Source organism: Paroedura picta, chromosome 4 (genome assembly GCF_049243985.1).
Source record: "Paroedura picta isolate Pp20150507F chromosome 4, Ppicta_v3.0, whole genome shotgun sequence".
In the NCBI taxonomy this organism is placed as follows: Eukaryota; Metazoa; Chordata; class Lepidosauria; order Squamata; family Gekkonidae; genus Paroedura; species Paroedura picta.
This window is the reverse complement of record NC_135372.1, coordinates 103,763,645-103,788,986: the sequence shown is the minus strand read 5'-3', so window position 1 is coordinate 103,788,986 and position 25,342 is coordinate 103,763,645. Positions and strand designations below refer to the sequence as shown.

The 25,342-nt window shown below is 43.6% G+C and overlaps 1 protein-coding gene and 1 long non-coding RNA gene across 5 annotated transcripts in view; one reads left to right on the top strand and one right to left on the bottom strand.

The window, feature by feature from the left end:
- The window catches only part of PLXNA2 (plexin A2), a 479,995-nt gene that overhangs the window by 396,452 nt on the left and 58,201 nt on the right, over positions 1 to 25,342 (top strand). For all 4 annotated transcript variants that reach the window (XM_077334859.1, XM_077334857.1, XM_077334858.1 and 1 more), the window contains 3 exons: positions 1,806 to 2,040; positions 8,835 to 8,977; positions 13,365 to 13,633. In XM_077334859.1, coding sequence (XP_077190974.1) covers positions 1,806 to 2,040; positions 8,835 to 8,977; positions 13,365 to 13,633 — 647 coding nt within the window. The remainder of the gene's footprint in view (positions 1 to 1,805; positions 2,041 to 8,834; positions 8,978 to 13,364; positions 13,634 to 25,342) is intronic.
- LOC143836071 (uncharacterized) lies at positions 1,982 to 4,326 on the bottom strand. The gene is made up of 3 exons (XR_013230499.1): positions 4,187 to 4,326; positions 3,365 to 3,530; positions 1,982 to 2,101 (listed from the first exon to the last, which is right to left on the bottom strand). It is a non-coding gene; the product is annotated as an uncharacterized LOC143836071 (long non-coding RNA).

Here is a 25,342-nt window from a genome sequence, read left to right as displayed (position 1 = left end):
AGCTGTTCTGACCGAGCAGTAATATCAGGGCTCTCTCATCCTCACCCACCTCCCAGGGTGTCTGTTTTGAGGAGAGGAAAGGTGATTGTAAGCCGCTTTAAGACTCCTTTGGGTAGAGAAAAGTGTAATATAAGAACCAACTCTTCTTACCAAGCAGCAATATCAGGGCTCTCTCAGCCTCACCTCCCTCACAGGGTGACTGTTGTGGGGAGAGGAAAAGCAAGGTGAATGTAAGCTGCTTTGAGACTCTAGGTAGAGAAAAGCAGCATATAAGAACCAACTCTTATTCTTCTAAGTTAAATTTGATACTTCACTCTCCATTCAAAATACTATCACCTGTATACAGTATAGGAGGAGATCAGGCAGGAAACATCAAAATAATAACAGAAGAGCTTGCATGCTTTTTTGGTTACAGGTTGTTTCCTCAGAATTTATCCACTGAACACAAATACCACAAGATGATATTGTTCATCAGATCAACTTTTGTGTCTCTCATGGGACACTTTTTTCCTGTCTTTGTCTGAAAGAAAAACCTGTGGTACTAGAATGGTTATTTATCTATTTATGTGCTTGTTTGTTTTACATAGCTGCTTATATCCTAACAGAAGATGGTTCCATAATCAAACCTTAGTAAGCTTTCAGTTATATTTTGCTAAGATCCAATAAAAAGCTATTGCCTGCTTTGTGTTTTATACTTTCTGCTCCCAGTTGCAATAACACTGTAATTCAGCTGCTCCACATTTCCAGGCATCAGAGCACATTGCATCTTCTCCAAACTCTTAGTCCATCTTTAACCATCTACATGTCTATTCTGCATTCCCATGGTTTCCTCAAGGCCCTGCCACTTAGTTATTCCTTTTGTTTTTTCTCTCTTCTCTGTTTTCTATTTAAACTCCTCTGTCAGTGAAATTGTCATTCTGGCTATAATGCCCATGGTTTACAAAAGGAAGCTAAAAGCCAGGGAAATAAAAGTCAAGTGGAACCATCAGATAGTCTGAACAAAGGCAGAGATAGTTCCAGGATGACGTATTTATCAAAACTTTAAGCCTTGTGTTTTAAGTTATGCTGTACCCTTTCTTTCTGAGGACAATGTTTGAATGGCCTTGTCTGTGACTTGGAAGACAAACTGAATATTGTGTCTTCTGAAGCTTTCTGTGGCATTTTGGGAATGATTTTCAAATTATAGGTGACATGCACAGGGTACCAGTCATTAAATCCAGCTTCTTTTTCTTCTTCATTTCCCCTCTGTTAAAAAAAAATCCCACTAAGATAACAACTGCAGTGGAAATTGCAGTTTGTCATTCATAGAGGAGCTGACATTCAGGTGAGCAGAGATGTAGACTGAACCAATACAAGGGATGCTCATGATCCATATACTTGTAATCCCAGGATCTCATTACTTCCCTTTCTTTCTGAGAGTACATTGTTCAGGCTTTTAAATTCTTTTTTCCAATAATTTTTCCTCACCCTCCAAGTTACATGACGTGTCCTTGGAAGCAGGGCATATTTATGCTTGTGCTATGCATGCCTCGAACCTGTGGAAATGTAAGTGATTTCTGCATACTGGTGACATCCTGCCTCTGTGATAGAATCTGCCTTGGTCATGGCAGACCAGGTGTGCTTTTTGAGATTTATTCTGGGGATCCCCATTGCACTTGGGCTTTTAAGAGGGTGCCCTTCAAATCAATTTAGATGAGATTGGGGATAGGATTGGGGAAGGGGGTCTCATCAGGAGGGGAAGTCAGGTCTACCTGGCTGCCATTGTGAAACCTGAAGACTTAATCTCATTTTTTTTGTTTGACTAGGTGCATGTAGGTGGCATCATCTTCTCCCCTGGCTCAGTAAATGTGATCTCAGACAGCCTGTTGACTTTGCCAGCAATTGTCAGCATTGCAGCAGGAGGCAGCCTTCTCCTCATTATTGTCATCATTGTGCTTATTGCTTACAAACGCAAGTCCCGTGAAAATGACCTCACCCTCAAGAGGCTACAAATGCAGATGGACAACCTGGAGTCTCGAGTGGCCCTTGAATGCAAGGAAGGTCAGTGGTACCACCCCAATTGTATGCTTCCACTCTGTAAATGTCAAACAAAGTGTGGAATCTGTTTGAAAAGAAAAAAAATATTTAAGAAAGGGCTGATGCATGCAGCTGGAACATTTTAGAAGGTTTTCTATCAATTACAGTCATTATTTATACTGGCACAAGTGGGTTGCAGGCAGGGTTGCCAGTTCTGGGTGGGAAAGTACCTGGAGATTTTGGGGGTAGAGGCTGAAGAGGTTGGGGTTTGGGGAGGGAGGGACATTATATTGTAGACTATAATATCGTAGAATCCAATCTCCAAAAGAGCCATATTCTCCAGGGGAACTGATCTCTATTGCCTGGAGATCAATTTTAATATCAAGAGATCTTGAGGCTCTGCTTAGAGGTTGGCAACCCTTGGTGCAGACCTCAGCCTACATTTTCTGAATTCATAAATTCAGAAAATTATATTCTAGAAATTGGTTTTAGAAGTGGGACAATGCCAAAATTCCTGGCCTGTTGAGCATTTATTACATTTATATATACTACATCTATCTTTAAACAGCCCGTGGCGCCACGGGCGCCACGGACTAAATAATTCGTTAAGCCCCCTTGAGGTGGGCTTTGTCCGTGATGAGGAAGCGTCCGGGTTGGACCCTTCCTCACGACAGACAATCGGAGGGACCAATCGGCAGGCGCAAAGCGCCTGCTGATTGGTCCCTCCGTTTCCCAGCCTGAGCAATTGCCAGCCGCGCGCAGCGCGGCTCGCAGTTGCTTCCGGCCTGACGCGGCCCGAGGGAACCCCCGGCAGTCGCGCGAAGCCACACTTGTACTAAACACATTTTTCTGCAGATTTGGGTGACACCTCCTTACAAGCTTGCAGAAAAATCTGAAAAATATACAGGGGGATTAAATTCCCCCAAAGGTAAAAGAGCAGAAGTGCAGAGAACACTCTTTTCTTCCTACTTCCAATGTGGTAGAACCCAGGAGCCAAGAACACCAGTGATGGCAGCGGCAAGGCAGCCCAGAGACTACACTGAGACTAGTGGTGGTGAAATGACCCAGGAGCCTCTCTGGACCTCATGGCTACAGAAGAGCCTAAGAATTATTATGGGATCGATGATAAAGGGAGGATGAAATACCTAGCCTCCCCCACACATACACAAACACAAATCTCATAAGTCCCCACTTGTCAAGTACTATTCGCAACATTTCTAAAATTTCAATTCATTGACAAATTCCTACAGTTGTCTTCTTCATAGTCTTCATAACAAGACCAGTCTGTCATCTGCCATAAAATTAGTCCTTATTGAAGACTCTGTAATGATAATCAAGTTCTTCCTACCTTGCACTTATCCAGAATTTTTACCATCTTATCTGATTTTCTGTTGTGGATATCCCCTTCATTTTGTTCGATTTCCCAAAGTTGTGGCTGTCAGTACCAGCTGCCACTCACCACTCTCTTAGGTGGTCAGAAAACTGGATGGAACTGAAGAATCAAGGATGCAACTCTTCAAGGAGAGATAAGCAGAAGTTCAATTCTTGTTTTTCATATTAGCTGTAATGTATCTTTGACACTAAGCAGATGCACTAATTTCGCAATATAAAAAGATTAGCACACAGCTTCTCTTTTTTCTTCTCTGCAACAGTTAATACTATACATTTCTTGACTCAACATAATTGGCTTCAAGTAATACATTCACTTCCCTCATCTTACTTATATTCTACATAAATCTTGAGAAAAGTGATATGAGCTTACTGACATACCTTGACATAAAAGCCTCATTTGAAGGAATTTAAATGCATCCAGGCAACAATGTCAAAAATCACTTAGATAAGGTAATGACCTATCTCCCACATGCTTCTGCCAATACCATTGGCAAGATCATGGAAACCCCACTCTACTGAAACTGAGCCTTTCTGAACTAGGCTTTCCTGGAAAAGGGCACAGACGTGTGCTCTTTTGCAGTCATTATAATACCATAAACCATTATTTGACTCCGACAGGTACAAAGGCAAGCTTGGTTATTAACAAAACTCTTGCATGCACAGGTACTCTGTGCAGTCTTTACTCCAAAGCCAAAGATTCACCTAGTTCTAACAAAGTTTTGACAAAAGTAACATTGCCCTAATCATGCATTAAAGCAATAATTCTTTGCAAACTTACCTGGGAGCCAGTCCCACTTAACCCAATTGGACTTACTTCTGAATAAAGGACTAGAATCTGGATGGAAATATCCTGCAGATGCATGGGTGGTTCTATCTTAGATAGACAGAAACACATCTTGTTTGTCTCTATAACTTTCCTGTGTTGATTGGATGCATCTCCAGGGCTGAGCTGCACCAAGTCTCGTTTCCATGGTAACTGTTTCCTGCTTACCCTGAGTTGACTTTGATCTGGTATGAATTAACTGGGCCTGAGCCTACGTACAGCTGTCAAATAAACATTTGGTCAATCTCTCTCAAACACATACGCTCATAAAATGCCCTTTTTTTGTGGTCAGAGAGACCGAGAACTGCCTCGTATACAGGCCCCATGGGAGGGAAGACATTAACAACTGTATTGGATTCAGAAGCATCGTTTTGCTTGACTAATGTGTGGAGAACAGGATTAGTGCTTGATCCTATTTAAGCAACATGAACAGAGTTTGTTGGTGCCAGGTCGTTAGGCCTGGCTGTCTGTTGGCCTTTTCCCCCCTGTAGGTTCTTTGTGTGGATATTAGGAAGGTCAGGCCCTGCTATAACAAAGCAAAAGTTACCTCAAAACCAGGGAGAAGTGTAATGGGCTAGACTCTACCTGTTTTATGCTGGCAACAAAAGGGAGAAGCGATCAAGTATAGTAATTACCAGAAAAAGTCTATGCTGGGCACTGGGGCATGTGCATGGGGTGGAGGTTCCACACATATTAGGGTTGCCAGGTGGGCCTGGAGATCTCCTAGAATTACAATTGACCTCCAGACTACAGAGATCAGTTTCCCTGGAGAAAATGGCTGCTTTGGAGGGCAGATTATATGGCACTGTAGCCTGCCAAGGTCCTTCCTCACCCCAAACCCCTAATACACACTCATGGTTTAATTAGGGAAGCACGCCTGGCCTCAACCAGGGCCAGGGCCTTTTCGGTCCTGGCCCCCGTCTGGTGGAATGAGCTCCCGGGAGAGCTGCAGGCCCTGCAGGATCTTTCATCGTTCCGCAGGGCTTGCAAGACGGAGCTCTTCTACCAGGTTTACGGTTGAGACCAGTCTTAACATCTATGCCCCCCCGGGACCTGAGGATTGGTATTAAAGAGACGGGTACCATCAGTATCCCCTCTCCACCCGCTAGTGGGGGAATGGGTAGTCGATTAGCCGCTCTTGCCAGGCAGCTTTTAATTGTAGATGTGTCAATGGGATTTTAATGTATTTTATGGGGTTTTATACTGTTGTAACCCGCCACAAGCCGCAAGGGAGTGGCGGGTAATAAATCCAATAATAATAATAATAATTATAATTATAATTGTACACACAGTAAGTAGCTGAATTCAAATACTTTTGAACCTGAGAATACTGACTATTGGCACAGACTGCATAGCAAAAAGGCAAGTTGTGAATCTACAACAGCACCAGAGCTTTTATACTTTTGTACAGTAATTCCCTTGGACTGCAAGGCGAACAAACCAGTCAGTCCTAGAGGAGATCAGCCCTGACTGCTCCTTAGAAGGCCAGATCCTGAAGATGAAACTCAAATACTCTGGCCACCTCATGAGAAGGAAGGACTCCCTGGAGAAGAGCCTAATGCTGGGAGCGATCGAGGGCAAAAGAAGAAGGGGATGACAGAGAATGAGGTGGCTGGATGGAGTCACTGAAGCAGTAGGTGCAAACTTAAATGGACTCTGGGAAATGGTAGAGGACAGGAAGGACTGGAGGATCATTGTCCATGGGGTTGTGATGGGTCGGACATGACTTCGCACCCAACAACAACAACAACAAAACAACAACAACAACAACAGTAAATTGCTGCTGCTTAACCTATAAGCAGATGGTGAAAGGGAGATACAGAGATTTTATTTCCAGCACTGTTATGATGCGCTCATTGGATGAATAGAGAATGCATCTCAGGTGATAAACTTGTCATGTTAGGCACACACCGTCACATGAGGAATGCATCATATGCCATGACTGTCTATGTGATTAGAAATTTACTAGACATCTGGAGGCAAACACAAGTTCATTCCCCCACTCTGAAAGATGCTAGAGGAAAGCATGCCACATGGTTGAATGCCTACTGCAGCCACTTGTTAAATGGTCATCTATTTTCATCCACTGTAAATATAACAATGATTAAAGCGTATAAAAGATTTACAAGCAGATGCTTGAATGCATTTTTGAGTGCTTCAGGGTGCCTTGGAGTTCTTGAATGTACACAGCATTGAACATGCAGGTGAACATATAAAGGTCTGTATTATTTGCTCAGACTATCAGCGGCACTCCAGGGTTCAAGTCAGAATTCTTTCACATCACCGGCTACCTGATGCGGAGGACTGAACTTAGGACCTTGTACGTGCAAAACAGATTCTCTGATGCTGAGGCACAACCATATTGTTGAGAATTTGGCTACTATTTTAAAATTTGTATTGATTACTCAATGTGATCAGATGTTTATTTTGCTAAGATGGTATAGAATCTGTATAGGAAGGGACATAAAATTTCTGAAGGCATGAGGTGGTACAGAAATCTAGGTGAAAAAATGAAATAATTCAATACTTTTTTATTAACCTAAATTTATTTTACTGTTTTAGCATCACGAAGTGCTTCATTTATCACTAGGTATATAAAACTGTAGTGTTTGGCATAGTTATGGAATTTTAAAGTATAAATGCCTTTTTAAGCCTTTGTGCCTATATGTCTTTATGTATAAATGTTCTTATCTTACGTTTTCTCTGGGAATGCTCAGATTAGCTCAAGGAAATGTAGCATGTAGCCTATTAGTACACGTGGACATCATAGCAGACTAAATGGCAACAGTCTGGGGCCATTTAGATCAGGAAAAGTGAATAGGGGGAAGGTATAATCTTATTCCCACGCACCACACTTCCTATCCAAATTTTACACTTGTTCATTTGGAAGCATAAAAATTCCAAAAGAGGTCTTTTGAGCCAACCTAAAGTAGTGTTAAGAGCCTCTTGTGGCGCAGAGTGGTAAGGCAGCCGTCTGAAAGCTTTGCCCATAAGGCTGGGAGTTCAATCCCAGCAGCCGGCTCAAGGTTGACTCAGCCTTCCATCCTTCCGAGGTCGGTAAAATGAGTACCCAGCTTGCTTGCTGGGGGGTAAACGGTCATGACTGGGGAAGGCACTGGCAAACCACCCCGTATTGAGTCTGCCATGAAAACGCTAGAGGGCGTCACCCCAAGGGTCAGACATGACTCGGTGCTTGCACAGGGGATACCTTTACCTTTACCTTTACCTTTAAAGTAGTGTTAAATGTGATTTGTAGTTAGGTCCTTAGTCTTGGGAGCACTGTCCCAGCCCAACATGGAGGGAAGGGAAGAGAAAGAAGCTCTTCTCTCCATTTTGCAACTTCATTGTGTAGCTATTTTGCTGAGGGGATAGCATCAGAACCCAAGTCTCAGGTGATCACTGTGCTCAACTGTGGGGTGGCTTCTGTAAATGTGTTTGGCCTCCATTCAGATTGTTCTATGCAATCTGAACATATCCCAGATTAGCTCACAATCTGATCCTGATATTATACAATGTATGCTTGCCTGCCAAACAGGTTTGCAGGCAGATTTGCAACATCCCTTATCAGGAGCGCCTTACTATGTATTGCTCTCCATAGCAAATTTCAGTTTGGGCATTAATGAGAGTGAAGGAATGATGCTTTTTTGATATGGGTCTATTTAAACAGTAGTAGAATAGAAAACATGACTTATAGAAAAGGAAATTAATAATCTATCAGTCAGCATGTGTCCTTGTGACTTTAAACTGAACTGGATCAAAACCATTGTGTATTAGTTACTCAGTCCAGCATAAGGACAAGCGTAAGAAAATTCAGTAGAATAGGCCCCTGGTGCACGTTAGGAGAGCATGAATGCTCACATTGTTCTCCCATGCCATCACTGTAATAATAATATGTGATACATCTGTATGAACACAATATTTGAGCAGTCTTTACCCTTTATAAAAAGGGAGGATCAGATAATTGTACATCATACAGTCACTGGACACATTGCAGGGGGGGAGGGAGCCTTGCAAGCATTTATGCTTCTCCTGTGCTGGTGCATGAACCCTGTGAGATAACAAGGTTTTGCTTGCCAGCTGTCAACAACTGTAAATCTTGTTGCAATTTTGTACCCCTACCTGAAAGGCTGATTTTCTTCCTGGACCCTGGATAAATGCCACTTATGCTTTTACACATGAGAATAGATTCCTGGACTAGCCACAGCAAAAGTACACTAGAGGTGGGAGTGGGGGGAGGTGACTGAGTAGAATGAAAAAGAGAAAGCCACACACAGCACAGTGATTTAAAAATAGGATCTTTATTTTTATCTAGTGCCTTTCAAGGCATTTTCAGTGCTTACATACAAGGTGTGAATAGCATACAAATTAGCAAGTGTGTTTTGTTCTCAGCATCTGTTCCCTCTCTCTCTCTCTCTCTCTCTCTCTCTGATGCCACGGAAGTGGCTCCCAGCTTGAGGGCATGTCTGAGTGACACAGAGAGGTCTAGAGCAAAAGAGCTTCCCTGAGTTGGCTCATTTGCAGTCCTTGATTGCTTGTGCCACTGCCTCTATTCCCAGCGCTTGTCTGTGATTGTCTTTCTTCCTCTCTCCCATTCCTGTAATAGCTTTTGCAGAGCTGCAGACAGACATCAATGAGTTAACCAGTGACCTGGACCGCTCAGGGATACCATACCTCGACTATCGCACCTATGCTATGAGGGTCCTTTTCCCTGGCATTGAGGACCACCCTGTCCTGCGGGAGCTAGAGGTAACAATGTAGTGCGTTTTCTTGGTTTCAGTTTCATCAGGTAGCTGATGATCTTGTTCCCTGGGTCCCTTCTGGGAAGCTAGATTGAAACCCACACAGCTGTGAAAGCACCTTTCTGCCTCCCACACTGAATCTTATTAGAAGTGCTAGGCTAAGCACAATGAACACCGAGGCTCATTATAACAAAGGCCTTTTTTATCTATTTTACACACAGTTTGCTTCCCCTTGATTTCTTACCTGGCTGCTGCCTTGCCACCTCCTCCTGACCCCAGTTGTTAAACCCTTTGACAAGGTTAGCAAGTCCAGCAGCACAGTAGAATTTGTTAACATTTCAAGGCTCCTTTAATTCTCTTCTTGTGAAAAGGAAACCAAAGAGAAAGGAGGTACTCTAGGAAACTGCACTGTGCTTCTGAAAAGAATATAAAGATGCTTGCCAAGTTTTCTGCATCTTGCCCTATATATGGCTATGCTGTTGTATGAGAGACCTTGGTCACATCTCTTGAGCTGCATTGGAAGCCAAGTTTACCAACTACTTTGCCAGAGTCTCCATTCTTTTAAGAAATACAGCTCCTACTTACATCTTAAGCAAAGTGAAGGCATATATAGTTTCCCACTGAGTTGGTCCTGCCATGGAGTTGTGGGGGGAATCACCTGCTTGCATCAAGAAAGCTATACTGGTGGAAAAGGCAGATTTTGTTCCATCTACCTCCACACCGTAATTTCCTGAATCATGTGGCAATTAATCCACGCAGGTCCTGCACCCCTTGAGATAAACTTTGACAGGACTGGAAATAACCATTAGGGAAAGGGGAATGTGGAAAAGATCCATGACCAGCAGAGCCAACCTATTATTCACCATAAAAATGTAGTGTTTAGTATTTGGCTGTGGTGGAAGATAAAATATGTGGCATTTCTGTGCATTAATTGGCAAGCCAAAATGTGGTGGCTAATATTTGTCTATGGTGGAATATATTATCAGTGGCACTTCTGTACATTAATCAACAAGCCACAATAGCCCATGCAACAGCTTGATGCTTACTTTTGCTATTGGTGATTTCTGTTCCTTGACCCCTTGCCCTTTTCAGGCTTCAGCTGCACAAGTAACTTATGTGTTCTTGGTTTTGGGGTTTTTGTTTGTTTGTTTTTGAACAGCTTGCAATGACTTGACATGTTGACATAGAGAATCAGTATCCTGTATGGGATGGACAACTTAACTGTTTATCCTTGTGTTACCTGTGCATTCCCCCATTAGAATTTTTTGAAGCTCAAAAATGCCTACTGGTACTTCATCCCCCTCCCCCATGCTGTTTTACACCTTTTCCACTATGGTATATAGGGGCTACAGCACATTTCTCTCAGTACTCTCCCTGTTGCCATAGAGAGAGGTTCCTGTTTTGAAGCTCTGTTCAACAGCTTTCTTAGTGCCAACAACCTCAAATCTTACTGATACCTACCAAATCCTACTGGCAACTACCTTAAGTCTTGACTCCTGAGAGCCAGGTATCCAGAATATGGCACAAAAAATGCTGTTAAAAATGTGGGACCTGTGGGTTGAAAATTCCCCATACCAATAACCATGGTGAATGCTTTATGCACCTTGGCAAAGAGCAAGACATCTTGCACTGCTTTATATGTCATCAGCTCACTCTGAAAGCTATGCATGATAGAGCTTCTTGCTAGAAGCAGGACTGTGGGGAAAAGTCTTGTCCGGTGCTGCTCATGAGAAAAATTAAGTTGATACACTGTCTTCTGTTGTTGGTAAATGGATTTGAGAATGCTTAGCTTCTATGCTCTGAGACCAAGCCTGACCACCTTGTGTCCTACACAAAAATCAGGAACAACTATGGGCTCCATTCCCATATCTCCTAAATGTAGCTCCTCAGAATGACCTCATAAAAGGTGCATCACAAACACAAACTGGACAAGAAGTCAGAATAGTCGCATTCCCAGTCCAAGGAAGGTTCCAACTAACTCATTTTTGCAATTGGTTAAGGAGGCAACCAAGAACTCCCTCTCTATCAGGTCACTTGCCCTTTTTCTCTCATTCCATATCAGAGGGTGATGTGCAAGATTCAGAACCTCCTATCCCCCATCATGAAATCCCCCCCACACTGTACTCATTCATTCATTCATTCATTCAGTCAGTCAGTCAGTCAGTCAGTCAGTCATTCATTTATATGCTGCTCTCCCATACAGCTCAGAGTGGTTTACAATATGGTTCAAAATACAATATAAAAGAAGAAGAATAAGAGTTGGTCCTTATATGCTGCTTTTCTCTACCCAAAGGATGCTCAAAGTGGCTTACAATAACCTTTCCTTTCCTCTCCCCACAACAGACACCCTGTGAGGTGGGTGAGGCTGAGAGAGCCCTGATATTACTGCTCAGTCAGAACAGCTTTATCAGTGCTGTGGCACTGATAAAGCCCAAGGTCACCCAGCTGGCTGCATGTGGAGGAGTTGGGAAACAGGCCCGCCTCACCAGATTCAAAGTCCGCACTCCTAACCACTACACCAAAATATAATCCTTATCAAAAGTTAAACTCAGTAACATTGGATTGGCATTATTAATCATTTGAAACATTGAAAACCATTTAAAGCACTCAAGACCATAAATTAACAGGTTGACCAGACCCTAATTAGCTCACTCTTGATGTACCCATTGGACATTTCTGGTGGGAACTTCTGGAGAATCCAGTAGATGTTATCAGCTCACAGGCCCCAACCAAAATCTTAGCAGAAGAGGTCCATTTTACAGCCCTTGCGATACTATGCTAGCTCCAACAGGGCCTGGATCATTGTACCTATTGTCCTGTCATTGTACATGTCCTGTCACAACGAAGACTGGCCTCTACTCTAAACGTCCACTTAGCTGCTATAGCATGCTTCCATACACATGTAAAGGCAAAGTCTCTCTTTGCACAAAGGGAATCCAAGCTGTCCCTAAGAGGATATTAAATCAATTTTTCCCAGTCCATCTTCCAATACCTCAGTGGAGTCTGTCCCTGGTGCAGTCCATGTTAATGGCAAAGCCATTTGAACCTATGGCCACATGCTTCGTATGCCTGCTCACCATCAAGGTGATATTCCTAGGTGCCATCATATCAGAAGAGTCAGTGAGCTACGGATGTGATGTATCAGTCTTAGAGATTTTTTACATGAGGGGAGGCCTTCACACATCACTTGTTCTGGCAACTGAACTCCTCCTCCTTCCCTTCCCACAAAGAGCTTGATGAAACAATTCCAGTTAGATACTAACTCTGGTTATATGTGTCAAGTGAGTTTACCAGGGACATAAAACAGAAACCAATTACAAGACTAAACCAACATATTAGAGAGAAAAATGTATATACTCCCAAACGCCCTTACCTACCACTGAAATGAACTTCACAAATCTCTGAAGGAGTATGAGTAACCGCATCATGCAAGCCTCTCGAGACAAACAGACCCATGCTCCCATATATCTTACCTCTGGAGATAGAGTAAAATAGATAATTTCTTAAACTTTGTCTATGCAAGTGTGTCCTCTCGTTCAAAAAAATAATTGTACTGTCTTTTTTTTTTAGTTCCAATTCTGAATGCATAGAAATGACTGTATATCAATTATTCTGTGTTTGTACTTCAAAGGTACAAGATCTGGGGCATTTTACATAAGGCGGTCCTTGCTAAATGTGGGTGGTAGGACTCCATGATCAGTTGGATCCCTTTCCAGAAAAGGAGCCCGAGTTTGCTACTTTACAAGACTGCAAGCATAACAATCATAGCTATTTTAAAATATATGTAGGTCAGATGACACTTTCTTCTACTCTAAACCTTTGGTCTTGCACAATAAAGTCATCAGTTTACATGAGTCTCCTATAGAGATTAACCTGTTAAAGTGTCCCTTTAAGGAATCGCCTATTGCATTCCCCGCTTATATTACAAACAAATTGGGTGCACTAGCCAAGCAAATATTGATGCTTGCTACTTACCCTGCCCAAAAAAGTTACACTGATGATGAATGTGCTGCCAATTACACAGCTGCTTAGTTTTGTAATGTGGGCAAGGTGAATAAAGTCATTGAAAGTTTTGGTGCAGAATTACAAACAGTGCTTTATCATTTTGACTTCTAAAGAATTACTATCAACCAGGACTAGCAGAAAAACCTGAATTCCTTTTACTGTTACTGCACAAGAAAGCAACAGCCTAAATTAGTAATTAATGTGCCAGAAAGAATATCACCTCTGCAATAGAAGCACAGTTATTGTACCACTTGTTGGACTTTTAAACTCAACAGTCACATCATGAAATATACTCCCTAGTTGAGCCTTTGTGAATCCAAATTCAAAATGGGTATAGGGAACATCAGCTCTTTAAGTTGATACTTAAGAACATTTGTTTCTTCTTGCAGGTCCAAGGGAATGGGCAGCAAAATGTTGAAAAGGCCCTAAAGCTCTTTGCCCAGCTAATCAACAACAAGGTCTTCCTACTGACCTTCATTCGGACCTTAGAGATGCAGCGCAGTTTCTCCATGCGGGACCGTGGCAATGTGGCTTCGCTCATCATGACAGGGCTTCAGGGAAAGCTGGAATATGCCACTGATGTCTTGAAGCAGCTGCTGTCTGACCTGATTGAGAAGAACCTAGAGAACAAGAATCACCCAAAGTTGCTCTTGCGCAGGTAAAAGCAGAAAGAAAAGAGGGAAGCTGCTTTGATAGAGGTTTCTAATCTATATGGGAAGGCCTTGATGCAAGAATGAAATAGACCAGGTGTGTAGTTTCTTTGGGGTATAGAAATGTGATTGTCATCTAGTACTGCTGAAGTCAATGAACTCACCTACCAGGTTTAGTCTATTGCTAAATGATTCTATGGAATACCAGTCTGAAAAGCGCAGTGTCAAAATTGGACTGTTTGATGTTCTAGGGTCCTCTGTCACTGTTTTTTTGTGATTAGTGGCTGCTCAGAAAACAAACTTGTTTGCTGCTTTTTGGTTTAAGATGAACCAAATCCAAATCAGGAAGATGGAATATTCACCCTGTAAAAGTTTAGAGTGGGCTTGGACAAAGCGCTAGTGGCAGAAGAGGCTAACAGAACCTCTTTAACAGTGAAGGAGCAGCTTTAGCAGGCTACAAAGCAGCAGAAAACTATCTGGCTGCACCAGTGCTCTAAGATCTGGCACTCAAGACCAGGGAACTCCCTGTCTACTAAAATAACCCAAGAGCATAGCTGACCTCATGGGATTTTCCTTCTTACCTGCTAGTTACTTTTTCTTGCCCTCTGTGGTGTCTAATTGTACATAGGATGCTTGCTGAAGCTTTTCACATGCCCTGTACCAGGAATGCTTGGAGATCTTTCTATTTTCGAGGAGCAACTCCATATGGGGTGACCTTTAGTGACAGTAATAAGTAAGAATGTGTGCTGGAGGTTTTGACATCTTGACAGTTTAAACACATTACTCAGCATCAGCAGTCTGACCCCAACCTACAGGGATGTTGGCCACATTAGTCTAAATTTTCTGGATGTCAGGTTTTAATTCCCAGCTTGCATTATTTATTGAGTACTTGCTATTTTTTCCCTAGGCTGGTTTTGTAAAGGGATAGAAACCAGACCAGCCAGTTAGGTCATGGTTTGTAGAGGGTCCTCAAACAGTACCATGATTTCAAGGTACCTGATCTCTATAAGACTCTGGACTACTGTTCCAAGTTGTTAAAAGGAGACTAGACAGATTCATGGAAGTTAGGTCCATCACTTACTGCTAGCCATGGTGACTAAAGTGTCCGCATTTAAGGACAGCAATCTTGTGAATACAAATGCTAGGAAGAAACATCAAGGGAAGACTCTGACCTCAGTAGCCAGTTTGCTGATCCTCCAGGACAACTGGTTGACCACAGTGCGGGATAGAATGCTGGACTAGATGGGCCATTGATCTTATCCAACAGAGCTCTTCTTATGTTTTAGTAGTCCTTATAGTACAAACGATAGACAAGAGAAAGTGATGCCCTTACTGGTGGTGAACTCCACAGGATGGAATGTTGCATAAACTGCATGATTCAACATCTCCTTTTCCCCCTGGAAGTTCTAATTTGTGCTTGTTGCTTGGCATGAGGGGAATCAGAGATTAAAGATTAAACTCACCACTAGTTTCACCATTGAATTTTAATTGCTAAGTAGAATTGCCAGAACTCTCCTGGCAACCAGTGGGGGAGGGGGGGCTTACCAGGAGCAGCAGGGAAGCACATCTGACATACAGTGAAGCATCTACACCACTGCCCATGTAACTCAGAAGTGATGTCAGGGGTGATGCTCTGGTATTTCGGCAAAAACTCTGTGGTAAATTTGGCTTCTACCATAGTTTTTGCTCAAATAACAGTGTCACCCCCAAATCCTGGATGTGATTAAAGTAGGCAGCGGCATAGACATAGTCTTTACATATCAGTTGGTTCTCCCTCTTTTGAAGAGTAAGTCCTCCCCCTGTCAACCAACCAATTGGTGGCATCGAGGTGGCAGGCTCCACCTCCACCAGGGCATCTGGCACTCCTGTTGTTAAGGGACGGGAATAATGGCTTCCTTTTCAATCTAACCATTCTTTCCCTTCCCCTATATCCATTCCTCTTTTGATGGCAGAAGTCAGAATGGAAGAAACAAAGTCTTATAAAGTTTATTGGGTAGTTACATCCAGCAAGGCCTAAGCTGTGCCAAATAGGACAAAGGGAAAGGACAGTAGGAAATAATGTGCGAAACAGAAGTGCTGGAGGAAATCATTCTCTTATATCCAATTTAAGGCCTTGCGCGGCCAACCATGAAATCATACGATACAGTTAACTTCATGTTACTAGAGAAAGTAAAGGGAAATGAATTGGCTGCTCAAGGCCTCTGGTGGAGAGTAGCGTTTTTCTTCCCTTCACAAGCCCCACATAGCACAACTGGGACTTTGTGAAGTCCCACCTGATCAGTCCGAAAGAGGGTTGCTTGATAAATGAAGGCAAGAGGAAGGGGAAATCCCAGAGCCTACCAGATGGGATCCAAAATGCCTTTCTTTCCTAGGAGGAGGGGGGGGGGGAATTAACACAGAACCATCACTCTCACCGATGCCATGAGGTTACACAAGGCCTTAGGTGTCAGACACATATTTAACTCCCCCCCCCCCTCCCGAGCCTCTACTTTTTCCCATCCTATTTCATCTTCTGTTTGGACTAGCAGGGGAGAAGCTGTCAGAAGGGGGGAAGCAAGATGAAGGGCAAGTATACAGGAAAACAATTCCCTTAGGAGTTATGAATGAGCAAGGAGATTAATCTGAGAGGAGATTCAGGTCAAGGATTCAATACACCTAATTTATCTGAATCTCTGAAGGGACATACACCTTATGACAAAGCCACTTGGTATTAGGTTCCTTTTGGCCCAGTTCACAGAAGACATGGGGCTAATTTCTCCTGTCAACTGTAATATGTCAGCCTTCATTTTAAATGATATTCAGCATAGCATAGCATACCTTGAAACACAGGACTTGTTATGTGAACTCAACTAGTTCCATTATTTATTAGTGCAGGTTAGGGATGCCAGCCTCCAGGTGGGACTTGGTGATCCCCTGAATGTACAAAGATTTCCTCTGATGAAAATGGCCAATTAGAAGGTGGCCTGTATGGCATTATACCCCACTGAAGTTCTACCTCCAAAGTCTCGAGGTTTTTCCCAACCTGGAGGTGGCAACCTTAGAGCAGGGTTGGTCCAAGGAAAGTTTCCTGAGAGATAAAGAAGCTTTTACTGAGACTGTTGCACAGGATAGTGTGTGGATGCATGGACATTTTCACCACAGGGATCATTCTAAGACTTAGAAGGCTGTTCTGTGACTTTACAGAGCAGCAGTGTATTGTTACATCAAATAGACATTGCTCTATTTCAGTGGTTGTCAACCTTGGGGTCCCGAGCCCAAGTGGGGCCATCTGGCCCCTTCTGTGGGGTCAACAGGACAGGTTGCTCTGGCAGGCAGCGGCAGTAGACAGCGGTTGGCAGCGGTGGAACCATGGCACTGGCTGCCTCCACGCCACCTCCACATCGTTAACCGCCATTGTGCCTGCACGCATGCCTGCACCTTCACGTGCACTGCCACCACAGTTGGGGTAGCAGCATTACAGTGGTCGAGAAATGCTGCTCTATTTGATTAGCATCAGAACACAGATTTAAGAAAATAATGAAGAAAGCGTAGGCCCAGACCTTGACAGTGGTGTTCTTTTATAGAAGATGTTGATTTGGACTGAGAGTGGCATAAAGAACTCTAATAAAGTGATTTTGGGGTAGAACAGAAACCGATGTTATGTCAAATTAGTAACAGGGGATGCAAATTGTTTGAAGGTAAGTATTGTGCATGTTAGACACCCAACTGTATTTGGGGAATGGGGTTCAAAATGGCATGTCAATATCACCATAGCATTTGAGACAGAATTACAGTTTTTGTCAACTCTATTATTGCAATATATTTTTGGTTATAGATACAAGTACTTCTATGAGCCTCTTGTGGCGCAGAGTGGTAAGGCAGCAGAAATGTTGTCTGAAAGCTGTGCCCATGAGGCTGGGAGTTCAATCCCAGCAGCCAGCTCAAGGTTGACTCAGCCTTCCATCCTTCTGAGGTCGGTAAACTGAGTACCCAGCTTGCTGGGGGGTAAACGGTAATGACTGGGGAAGGCACTGGCAAATCAGCCCGTATTGAGTCTGCCATGAAAACGCTAGAGGGCGTCATCCCAAGGGTCAGACATGACCCGGTGTTTGCACAGGGGATACCTTTACCTTTACCTTTTACAAGTACTTCTGCAAACTTAAATGGACTCCGGGGAATGGTAGAGGACAGGAAGGCCTGGAGGATCATTGTCTATGTGGTCGCAGTGGGTCAGACACGACTTCGCACCTAACAACAACAACAAGTACTTCTCTTGTAGCATATGCAGCATCCCATTAACTTTTAACAAGCTTAAATGGACTCCTGGGAATAGTAGAGGACAGGAAGGCCTGGAGGATTATTGGCCATGGGGTCACGATTGGTTGGACACAACTTTGCAACTAACAACAACAACAACAACAACATCTAACTTCTGAGATGGGATAGTGCTACAGTTTTTGAGGATTTCTCCAGCTTTCTATTTAGTGTATAATGCTAACCCAAACGTTTGGAACAGGGGTTGCCTGTAGCTACCATAGATCTTCAAAGATTTTGTCTCCTACCCCCCTTCAGTAACCCCGTTTGATTCATGTCTCCATTTATAGGCCTCTTTCATCTTTCTTTAAACAGGGGAAAAGACATGTAGGGAGGTAAAATGTTAAATCTGTTAATCTATACCAGACGGATGATGGACAAGTGTTTGTCTTAGACAACTGCATACATGTGTTCAAATGTCCGTTCATGGATTCCTCTTCCCAGAGGACTTGCAGACAACAGGAACGATAGAAAGAAATGCAGATAAAATGGAGAGGAAGCAAGATAATAACTGTGACTGTAGTGATTTTGGAGGTGCTGCTTTCTCCTAACAGAAGTTGGTTCTGATAAATTTCTAAAAATTATAACTTGCTGGTGTCATTGTTCTGCTAACACATGTACTGCATATGCACAATTGTTTATCTTTGGGATTTATAAAGCACCTTTGGCCATCCTATCTGCATCTAGGAGTATCAGTCCTAGACTTTATACTTTTTGCTATCTTGAAACCAAGGAAGTATACTATTTATAATATAACTAGCAAATAAGCCTGCTGCAGTCTTAATGCATCTGGCGCTAGCGGAGCTTCCGAGTCGGCGGGGCCAGCTGATCGGGTGAGGTCATGGTTCGGGGCGTGAACGGGGCCCAGGAGTTGGCGGGGCAGGGGTGGAGCGGGGCTGCGCGGCGCAGGGCGGCTCAGCCGGGTCGCAGGAGTCGTTGGTGGCGATGCGGGCGTGGGGCGGCGCGGCACGGGGTGGCTCGTCGAGGGGCGGCAGTCACGTTGGCAGCGACTTGGGGCCGTGTTGAGGCTCATAGTGCGGCGGCGGCGCAGTGAGGAGATGAGGCTGCGGCGGCGCTGCGAGGCAGCGACTGGGCCTGGTGGAGGTAAGGGTAGTTATGGCGGTGGGCGGGTGGACAGCTGTGGGCGAGGATGAAGGGGGGCGGATCGGGAGGCACTTTGCGCCTCCCGATTAGTCAGTCCGGCGGCAAGGGACCAATTGGGAGCCGCATTTCGCGCAGCTCCCAATTGGTCCCTTGCCGCTGGACTGACAATCGGAGGGCCCAATCAGCAGGCACTTTGCGCCTGCCGATTGGGCCCCCCAATTGTCATTCTAGAGGAAGGGGCTTATGGGCATCCTTCCTCATCATGGACAGGGCCCACCTTTGGTGCCCTTAACGAAATATTTAATCCGCTCCGCTAGGAGCGGTTAAAGATCAGAGAAAGATAAAGCCCTCTGATCTCCAAATGGGTCCCACCAAGGACAGGGTCACATAAATAACTGTGGAGGCCTTTGGAAAATGAGGCCTATTTATTCTGTGGTTTATTCATAACTGTAAGAATTCTAGAAATGCACTTATGTTCATACTATTAAACTGCTTGAGTCTCTGAGTAATCCCCATATAGGTAAAATTGGCACTTAGATTGCATTTTCATGCTGTGCCTATTACAACTGTACTATGTGTTAGTAGTTCCTGTAGCAAGACAGATGGATTTGCTGCCTAACCTATTCCAAATTGAAAACTAGGCATCTGATACTGAGGATCTTTCTTTCTAATAGCAGTATTTCTGCAGTGAGTCACACTACATTTTGCTCTTTGTCCATAATTAACCACATGTTAACCAGAAGTTCTTTTTCCCAGGGGAGGACTGAGGAAGGGTAGACTTTTGGGGGAATTCAAACATAGCTGAATTGTTTCCTAAACTAATCAAACTGATTGGTGGAGACAAGGACTATCAATAGCTACTAGTCATAGTGACTAATGGAGACCTCCACATCCAGAGGCAGTAAACCTCTGAATACAAATGCTAGGAGGCAGCATCAGAGGAAGGGCTTGGCCTCTATGCCCTGTTTTGTTGGTCCTCCAGGATGACTAATTGTCTGGACTGGATGAACTAATTCAGCAGGACTCTTCTTGTATTCTTATGCCTCCTCCATCCCTGTTTCTGCAGTCTGTATCTCAGAGTTAGAAACTCTCTTTCATCTGGCCTCATTGCATTTATTTGATTGGTTGGTGTTTATTCTGGCATGCTCATGAAAGCAATAGAATCTCAGAAAGCAAAGCATGCTGTTATTTTCCCTTATATTCTCTTTCTGCCGTAGAAGAAGTCTTCTGCCAAAGCTGTTAGAAGTGACTTTTCACTGTTCTCCACAAATACGCTTTCAGCATTTCCCTCATGCTTTACTACAGAAGCATCAGGTTTTCTTCATAATCCGGTGCTCCACATCAGAGCCAGTCTGGCAACTTCACAACTTGATTTCCATCCCAATGGAGCAAGAATGACAAGCCCACGGAGGCTGTGTGTGGCAAGCTGTGGTCCTGCTCGCGTCTTCCCTTGCCTGCATAAAGTGTCTGTGACATGTTTTATTTGACTTCCTTCTGCCAAACCCAGAATCGGAGTGGATTGTAGTGCATCCAGTTATGAGCTAGGAAGGCGTCTCTGAGCTGAAAAGGAAAAAAGAAATTAAGCCAGAAGCAGATGTTCTGCTGCCCAAATAAGGCTTAGAGAGAAATCCCCAACAGCCTTTTTTGTGGCAGACTCAGGAGCTAGGTTACTGAATTCTCAGATTTACACTATAGAGTATACATCTGTTGTTTCTCTCCCCCCTCCCCAACTATTCCGTTGTAGCAGACAAACAGCCCTTAAACAAACTAGCTTAGGAGCCTGTTAAGCAGGAGCCAGCACTAGGGCTGAGCTCTCCCCTAATCAGTAACTTTGCTCTCCTGTTCACAAGCTGAAGATTTAGAGCAGCGATTTTGCCTGTTTGGGAGATGCATGAACTGTTGCAAAGTGGTGACTATGCTCCTTGCTCTGCTGGATATCCTTCCTTTTCCTTTTTTGTAACATTAAAGCTCCACGGTGATGTGGCTTCAGAACAACTCAGTGTTTTCCGCCCTTTCTCTGGTGTCTTGTGCTTTCAAAAAAGAGAGAAAAGACAGTTTGACAGAAGTGAGAAGTGTTGTCGCTGCTAGTCTCTGGACCACATGAAGAGGCAGCTGTGAAAAAAGTGTAGGAGACAGCATCAAGGAACTTTTTGCACTACACCCTCTCCATTTTAAGGTGAAAAGTTAGTGCCGCACAACTGGCCATTACAAGTCCTCAGTTGATCCAGCTGCTTGTATAGGCAGTAATAGTGTTATGGAGCTCCTGCTTTGTTTCTAAATTAGATATCAGGGTAGTTTTATTCAAGATGTGAACTTTCATATACATGCACACTTCCTCAGACAATGGTACAAAAATCTTAAGAGTACAGATTTAAGGGGAGAGTAAATTATTAGTAAATTAGTAAACAGCTGAAGTTTGGATAGTTTCTTGCTAGAATAACAAAATCTGATTTTTGGGTTCAGTTGTCTTTCATAAAAACAAAGGGGATATAAAAATGTCAAGGTGAGTGATTAATGGCAGACGGTTTCCCAGTTGTGAAAAGAAGTATTTAGAATAGACTGTTACTACTTCCATCAATTGGCTACCCTCTGGAATATAACAGGGTGGTTTAACTTTTGCTGTAGAGCCAGTTTGGTGCAGTGGTTAGGATTGTGGACATCTAATATGGCATGCCGGGTTTGATTCTGCACTCCCCCACATGCAACCAGCTGTGTAACCTTGGCCTTGCCATGGTGCTGGATAAAACTGTTCTGACGGAGCAGTGATATAAGGACTCTCTTAGCCTCACAACCCTCACAGGGTGTCTGTTGTGGGGAGAGAAAAGGAAAGGGGACTGTAAGCTACTTTGAAACTCCTTCAGTTAGAGAAAAACAACATATAAGGACCAACTCTTCTTCTTCTTTTACTAGAAACTATCCTTAAATACGAAGGGAAAAACTGACTAGCCAGCAAATTCTTTGATGCTAAACAGCTTAATTCCTTTATGTAGTTGAGTCTATCTATTGCACTTGATTCTGGCATTCCTATGAAGTCATATATCAGTAGAAAAAAATCACAGCTGAGGGAGTTATACGTAGGTGATATAAGGCTGCCATTTTCAACCATAGCTCCATGTTTTAAATCTTCTTCCCTTACATCTATAGTATATAGTGCATACCCATGCCTGTGTTATATTATTAATTTTACCATCCCTGACACTGGCAGTTAATGATCTGGATGTAGGGCAAGGAAATACAAGATATAATGCTACTGGGCTATTGTACTGTATGTTATGGAGGGGGCTAACTCAACATAGGATTGCTGTCAGTGACATAAGCCCTGCAGCATAGTGTTTATTAGATACCACATGTGGAAGCTCCAGCATTTTAAAAGGGCAGAAAGAAGTTATGCCTTGGAAGATAAGAGTCTGGCAAGACCTAGCTTTCTCTGCCTCCTCTTTCTCTTCATTAGATATCATGAACAACAGCTGCAAAGCAGAAATGCATTTTGGTTCGTAAATAAATAAAGACTGAAGCGGCCAAACTACATAGATCTCTATTCACTTGCCAGTCCCTCATATGTCCCTCCTGTGAAATCTTGTTTTCTTTTTTGCCACTGATCTGCAGATTTTTTTAAAAAATCATCTTTAAAGGACATTTGTCACTCAAAACAAAGGGAGCAAACACCACCAAGTTAATCAATTTTTTTTTTTTTTTGCCAGAAATAGGGTTTTATGCCTGCTGGGGTAGGCCTTGCCCACTGGCACTCCAGTGGCCAGGGTGGGAAAGAAAAAAAAAACTGGTGTGATGTCACTTCCAGAAAACACAGATATAATGTCTCACTCTACCTGTGATTTCCTTAAAAGGTGTAATACCAGTTTCTAGGAACACTACCATGGACAACTGTTCTATTCCTCCCTCCCCACAATGTCGCCACCAGACCTGGTCTCCTGCTGCTTGCCAGTCTCGGCCCTAGCCAGAGATCCATTGCAAGATTATGACTTGCCCTGTAAAATATCTTGTGGCTCCCCCAAGGACATGTTGCTCCATTGACTTTTGCAGGAGATTTTGAACTTCTTTGCAAGAATTAATAGAGAATTAAATATTGCAATCATAAGAAGTTTCTTGCTATGCACTTCATACAGTCTCCTTGATCTAGGGTTGCCCGGTCCCCACTGGTCACTGCCCTTGAAATATGAAGCCCACAAAACTATCTCACCTCTCCTAGTATATTACTGACTTTGATAGATGGCATTAGACTGAACTTTAGAAGGGAAGTCATATGATTTGACAAAATCGCTGCAGGTGCCTCAGAAATGGATAAGGAGAAGTAGCAGTTTTACATAAGGACAGGCAAAGCTGCAAGGAGGGAGGAACACAGCAACTGAAAAGCCAGATAGCAGTGTGAGGATCAAACACTTCAGTCAGAAAGCTACAATTAAAGGCCTGTTCCAACCCTGCATATCAGCAGACTCCTTCAGTTTTATTTAGTATGCAAAATATTGTGAGATGGAACATTTTGTTCTAAGTTAATAATGAATGAGCAACCACAAAGCAAGAGAGGTTTTTAAAAAGATCTCTGATGATGGAAGCAATTTCTAAATTGCATTCAGTCCCTCCCTGCCCACCCCCAATCTCTCATTACTTTTGAAAATCTGGCAAAGGGTTGAAATCAAATGAAATCACTGAGCTGGGCCCTAGAACAAGAAGCAAACTGAAACTCAGAGTAGGGAAGGGCAGAAACCATGTGACAAGCCAAACTGATGCCACGCTCTGGCCAGGTTATAGTCTCTGAAGACATCTCTGTGCTTTTGGGCACATCTTGGGGCAGCTCAAAAAATGAAACCCACCCAGACACTCTGGCATAAAAAAAAATACTAGGCAATGGTGTGGAGTAGTTCTGGCCTTGGAACCACAAATGGGGACCCTCCAAAGCTTGACAGATACCGCTGCTTTCCAATAGCAAAGTTCCCATTCATTGCAGGCAGGTAGAGGCAGATAGGGATGGGACATCCCCTGTCTGATTGGTGCTCTGGATAGAGTGACTCCTCAGGGGCTTAAACAAGTAGGTGATGAATCCCAACTCCTCCTATCATCCCTGTCTGGCTTTATTTCTGGTACAGAAGATGGTTTTGAACTGATGGGGTGTACTCGTGAAAGAGCTTTGCTGCTGGACATGGGGGGGGGGGGGCAGTTATCGCATAGCTGACTTAGTCAGTAGCCAAATGATGTTGCTCTGCTTTGCCCGGGGTTCCTCTGGGTTGTGATTCAGTTTTCTTTTTAGTTTGTTCACTTCAAAGGGTAGAAAAATCAGGATTAAATTCCTCTTTTGCATATCATGTTTCTTAAGCAATATTTTCCAGCTGTTGCTGGTTTCCCTTCCTTTTACTTTTGACTCACTTTCTTTTCAACCATTTTGGGTTACAGTAAGGCAAGGGATTGGTCTTTGGGTATTTTGGGGGGGAGGCTGCTCTTGTGGAGTGAGTTTCAACTTAGTTCTCTGCCATTTTATACAGATAGAGAGAACAAGAGAGAGAGAGAGAGAGAGAGAGAGAGAGAGAGAGAGAGAGAGAGAGATGCTTTTTGTTTTGGAGTGATCTATGTGTTTTCTATTATCCCCTTACTGACCTGCTTCTCTTTGGGGGAGGGGGTGACCTGTTTTTGTCACCCTGCCTCCTTGAACCCAGCCTGCCATGGGAGTCTTTGTTCCAGAGTTACTGGGGTTGCACACACACACACACACTGGGGAAGCCCCTTTACTCTCTTTACTCTTCATTTGAAACCCACCCCCATTACTCTGCTTTTCGAAGGGGGGGAGTGGGTTTGTGTTTTTCAGCCTGCCTCCTTGCTTTCAGCCTTGGGGAACTTGCTCCAGTGGCATGGGGTGATTTTAGTGCCCAGCTCTCCACATCTAGTTTGAAATGTCCCGCCAACTGATCCGCTTCTCTTCTGGGGAGCCAATCTGTATCTGTCTGCCATGCCTGTTCCCCTTTCTGCCAACTGATCCACCAGGACTGCAGTTGGGTGCTTACTTGGTCAGGTGTTTGGTATCATGAGAGACAGTGAAAGGGGTCATGCTGTGGGAGGATGTCATCATTTTCCTGCATGTCCAGTGATATTGGGTAGCATATGGTAGTGCGTGGCAAGCACAGCCTCTCCCTCACAGCAAAGGACTCATCAATAACATCATTGGGGGTCTCTGTGCCCACTTACCCTGCTCCGTCCACATCCATGGGACTATCAGCAGCCCCTCAAGAGTTTTCAGCATTGCAGCCTAAGCTGCAGCAGAAAATTATGTTTGGAATAGTAATGACAGTGACTTGGAGGGTTGTGGTGGTGGT